The 5,193-nt window shown below is 35.6% G+C and overlaps 1 protein-coding gene across 1 annotated transcript; it reads right to left on the bottom strand.

The window, feature by feature from the left end:
- Positions 1-814: 814 nt before the first annotated feature.
- Positions 815-4,963, bottom strand: LOC131163428 (uncharacterized). The gene is made up of 3 exons (XM_058120014.1): positions 4,833-4,963; positions 4,236-4,673; positions 815-920 (listed from the first exon to the last, which is right to left on the bottom strand). Exons 1-3 carry the CDS (start codon positions 4,961-4,963, stop codon positions 815-817), a joined length of 675 nt encoding a protein of 224 aa, XP_057975997.1.
- Positions 4,964-5,193: the final 230 nt, after the last annotated feature.

The following is a 5,193-nucleotide window of genomic DNA, read 5'->3' as shown; positions in this document are numbered from 1 at the left end:
TCTTCTTAATATGACTCGATTTACCGCACCTAAAACAAGTAGGAGTCTGAAACCAGCATTCACCCATGTGCTTCTTATTACATATCCGACATATTGGGTAAGACTGACTATCCTGATAACCGGAACCCAGTGCATATTTCCCTTTCTTCCCTGACCCTTGACTGACCTCAGCCTGAAAACTGGATGGTGCAAGTCTCTTCCTCTACTCTGTAGGTTTTGTGCTGCTCTGGATGCTCTTCTCCAACATCAAAACCTTATCAACTAAATCTGAGAAATTTTGAACTTGAAACCCCACCACCAGCTCATAAATTCTGCGCCTCAGGCCTTTTTCAAATTTTCGGGCCTTCCTTACCTCATTTAGAATCAAGAACGGAGCAAAATGCGACAATTCAACAAACTTGGCCGCATATTCTCCTATTGTCACATTCCCCTATGTCAAATTAGTAAATTCTTCAATCTTTTCCTCTATGACAGATGAAGGAAAATACCTATCAAAGAATAGCTCTTTGAATCTCTCTCATGTCAGAGCTATCTTTACCAATATCTATTCCTCGGGTAGTTTCACAGAAAGCCACCAGCGTTTTGCATCTCCGGTCATTTTAAATGCGGCATAACGGACCTTTTGCTCGTCAGTGCAGTCAAGTACCTCCAATATCTCTTCTATTTGCTAAACCCAGTTCTCTGCAAACACCGGATCAAGTCCTTCCTCAAAAGTAAGAGGGTTCAAACTCATAAACTCCTTGATGCTACTGCCTTCATTTGCAGTTGGGCAGTTCTGCACTCTAGTATCCTTTCTCATTTCTGCCCTGACTAATCAGGATATACCCATCAACATCATAGAGGTATCAATTTCCTCTTCATTGGAAGTCTCCAAATCATCCCTTTCTTCTGCCTCTACATCCTTATCTTTAGGATCCATCCTCAAAATAGGACAGAAAAGAGATAAGAATTCCATATGATAACCCAAAAACAAAATTATATAATTTAAATCCAATATACATCCAAGTTCCCATATAAGGACCAGTCTCACCGCTCAAAAACGAAATTATCTAAGGTTTACCATGGATTTTCTAAGGCCGTCGACAGCTTTAGAAAAATCACAAGAAATCGTCGACATATTTCCACCTTTAAACTACAAAACAAAATCCTATACTCCTCAACACCAAACCGATCCTATCCATATAGTATCCTTATCCTAATTGATTCCTATACTCTGATATAAATCATCCCTAGGTTTGCAAAATCTCAAAACCTAATGCTCTGACATTTCCATAATTAGGCGATGTGAATCCCATCACACTTCCGGCTGGGCGTGTCTTTGATACCATCTGTAACACCCTGACCCTTTTAGTGGGCCCGGAGTGCTACTAATCCATTCGTTTACCTGCTAACCGAAATTCTAATATCATTTATGCAGCTGAAAACATAAATATAATCTCCCACTAATACCAGAGTTTTCTACATATAACTAAATTCAAAACAAGCCATACATCCACCTATATCCACATATACATATATCTCAAAAAACATAATCTACAACTTCTAGTATTCACAACCATCCTTTTCTCAGAAGACTTAAAACATAAAACATAAAATATAAAATATATACATCCCAAAATATCATCAAAATTATACCATTCTTCTCAAAAATGCTATAACAGCTCGAGCTCTCTAAGCTCGATCTCGTGGAGGCCCTGGAAAAGATAAGTTCATATTCAGGTGAGACACATCTTAGTAAAGGAAGAAACAATATATTAAAACAGTGTGTGGCTAACTTGAGGTTTGTATATAACATATTATTCATCATTTGCAAATTATTAACATAATTTTTGAAATCATTTTCTAATCCTATTCAAACACATGCAAGGTATTTTACCCACGAGATTACCTAAGGATAGGAGTGATTACCCATCCATACAAGTAGCACCCCTTTGCTCTGATACTTTAGGCAACCCAAAGGTCACAACTGAAGCATACCAAGGTACTCACCTTACTCTGTAAGTCGTCAAGTGATAGATTAATCTCGTATTCATACAGTTCATACAAAAGTTTATCGACGAAGGCTCCCAAGAATAGGGAAATCTACCCGCTTATAGAAGTAGTTTCCCTCTGCCATAGCACGTTATGTAGCCTACTACTACACTTGATACAACCAGGGCACTCGCCCTTCTCAGCAAACCCTCGGGCGAAGAGTTTGTCTCGCCCAAACGTAACATGTTCTACTAGCATAAATACTAATAATACCATAATACATTATTTTGTCTATCATTTCTCTGTAATTCTCAGCTTTTCATGTTCTCAGCTTTGTCATTTCGTAGCGTTTCACTTTACGTGGCTCTTTCCCATTTTACATTGTTTACATTTCACATTTCATTTCCTTTTCATTCATTTCCATTTTTCATTTCATTTTATAAAATACCCAACATCTTTTAGCTATTTTACCCAGCTTTTTTTAGTTGTTTTACGCAATATTTTTTAGCTATTTTACCCAGCATCTTTCAGCTGTTTTACCCAACATCTTTTAACTATTTTACCCAACATCTTTCAGTTGTTTTACCCAACATTTTTTAGCTATTTTAATTGGTTGCATTAACACTCACATGTAGCATATTTCATATAACATTTTCATACTCAGTTCATTTCTTGTATATCTTGCATCTTATACATATAACATATTTACACACAGAATTCCTATTTACTCATGCCACACTATTTAGTGGTAAAATTCATATATATATTTCTTGTAAAATAAGCCAACCTACATTTAACATTTATATGTTGAAAATATTCCTTTCATTTCTTACATAATTATCTTGAGAATATCTTTCACTTTCATCAATTCAATTTCACATATATGTATCTAATAAAACAACCCTAGGCTCAGAAAGCATAATTTAAACGGTTGGCATTTTAAACCCATACAAAAACATATACATGTATATTCATAACATATTTCATTTCCCAATTAATTCATTAAAATATGGTTCAATATATATATATATTCCCCCTTACCTGGTTTCTTGAACTACGCCAATAAGGACCCCAAAAAGTTACCTGCGGCACTCACCCGAGCCCTAAATAAAAAATTTTAGTTCCATTAAATCTACCCTAAATAAATTACTATTTTAATATTTCCTAGGCCCGTAAATTCCAAATAAATAATTATACCTTCAAATAAAACCAATTTACTTAATTCCTCAAATCTTACTCTCGCTTTGGAGTGGTACATAGGAAACCCAAATTGAAAATTTACTCTGGCCAAAATGATGACGTTCGAGACTAGGACCCCATGGTGGTGCCCGATCGTCGATTTAGTGAAAGATTTAAGGACAAATTAAGAAAATAGGGAAATGTTACCTTACCCCAGGAATGGTGCCTATGTTGCTCCCACGACAAATCTGCTCCAAAAGAAATGTCGGTAGCGGAGTTAGGAATCCAACGGTACCATCCGTTTCTCGATTGGCCGAATATCCGCTGAAAAATTGAGGAAAGAGAGGAGGAAGATGGAGGAGAGAATAGAGACTTGGAGAGGGGGCTGAGAGGTGCTAGCGAGTGCTGAGAAAGATGCAAATTTCTAATTTGCATTCTGATCTTTAGATTGCATTAAGTGCAATCTTACCTAACCATATTAATATTATTATATCAATATTATATATATATATATATATATATATCCATTATATTTTTTATTTAATCAATCCAATTTAATAATGTTTAATTTAATAACTAATTAATTTGATTAATTAAATTTATTATTATTATTATTTTATTTTTTGTTTATTTATTTATTTAATTTAATTTAATTTTAATTTTTAATTTTTATTTAATTTTTATTTTTTTTTGAATCACTACATTCTCCTTTCCTAAAAGAAAAAAAAAAATCGTCCTCAAAGTTTGCTACTCGATCATTTTTCACACTTTTAAAATTTATCAACTAACTATCTCACACAATCCTGTACATATCATTTTATAAATTTCTACATTATTCATAATTAAATAACATCTTCATATAAACTTCCAAATCATCCATACCTAAATTAAATCATAATTATCTTAAATATAAACCCATGCCTGTTGCCTTGGCATTCTCTGGCTCAGGCTGGATCAATGAGTAAACTCGTGCTGGATGACCTCTGCCAAGTGGTACTTGCTATTTTTCTAGATCTGGATTCTATGCAGGTACAACATGCAACAATTCCCAACAATTCTTCTTAACATGACCCGGTTTACAACACCTGAAACAAATAGGAGTCCGAAACCAGCATTCACCCATGTGCTTCTTATTACATGTCTGACATATGAGGTAAGACTGACTATCCTGATAACTGGAAAGCACTGAATCTTTTCCTTTCTTCCCTGAGCCCCGACTGACCATAGCTTGAAAAGTGGATGGTGCAAGTCTCTTCTTCTGCTCTGTAGGTTTTGTGCTGCTCTGGATGCTCTTCTTCAGCACCGAAAGCTTATCAACTAAATTTAAGAAATTTTGAACTTGAAACCCCACCACTAGCTCATAAATTCTGCGCCTCAGGCATTTATCAAATTTCTTGGCCTTCCTTACCTCATTCAGAATCAAGAATAGAACAAAATGTGACAATTCAACAAACTTGGCTGCATATTCTCCGATTGTCATATTCCCCTGTGTCAGATTAGTAAATTCTTCAATCTTTTCCTTTCTGACAAATGAAGGAAAATACCTATCAAAGAATAGCTCTTTGAATCTCTCTCACGTCAGAGCTATCTTTACCAATCTCTGTTCCTCTAGTAGCTTCATAGAAAGCCACCAACGTTTTGCATCTTCGATCATTTTAAATGCGGCATAACGGACCTTTTACTTGTTCGTATAGCCGAGTACCTCCAATATCTCTTCTATCGGCTGAACCCAGTTCCCTGCAATCACCGAATCAAGTCCTCCCTCAAAAGTAAGGGGGTTCAACCTCATAAACTCCTTGATGCTACTATCCATATCTGCAGTTGGGCAGTTCTGCTATCTAGTATCCTTTCTAATTTCTGCCCTGACTTGTCGGGCTATACCCCTCAACATTATAGAGATATCAATTCCATCTTCACTGGAAGTCCAAATCATCCCTTTCTTCTGCCTTTAAGTCCTCATCTCTAGGATCCATCCTGAAAATAGGACAGAAAAGAGATAAGAATTCCATATCATAACCCCAATAACACAATTATATAATTTAA

The sequence above is a fragment of the Malania oleifera genome, chromosome 9, assembly GCF_029873635.1.
Source record: "Malania oleifera isolate guangnan ecotype guangnan chromosome 9, ASM2987363v1, whole genome shotgun sequence".
Lineage (NCBI taxonomy): Eukaryota > Viridiplantae > Streptophyta > Magnoliopsida > Santalales > Ximeniaceae > Malania > Malania oleifera.
Note: the sequence above shows the minus strand (reverse complement) of the source record. Positions and strands in the feature narration are given on the sequence as shown.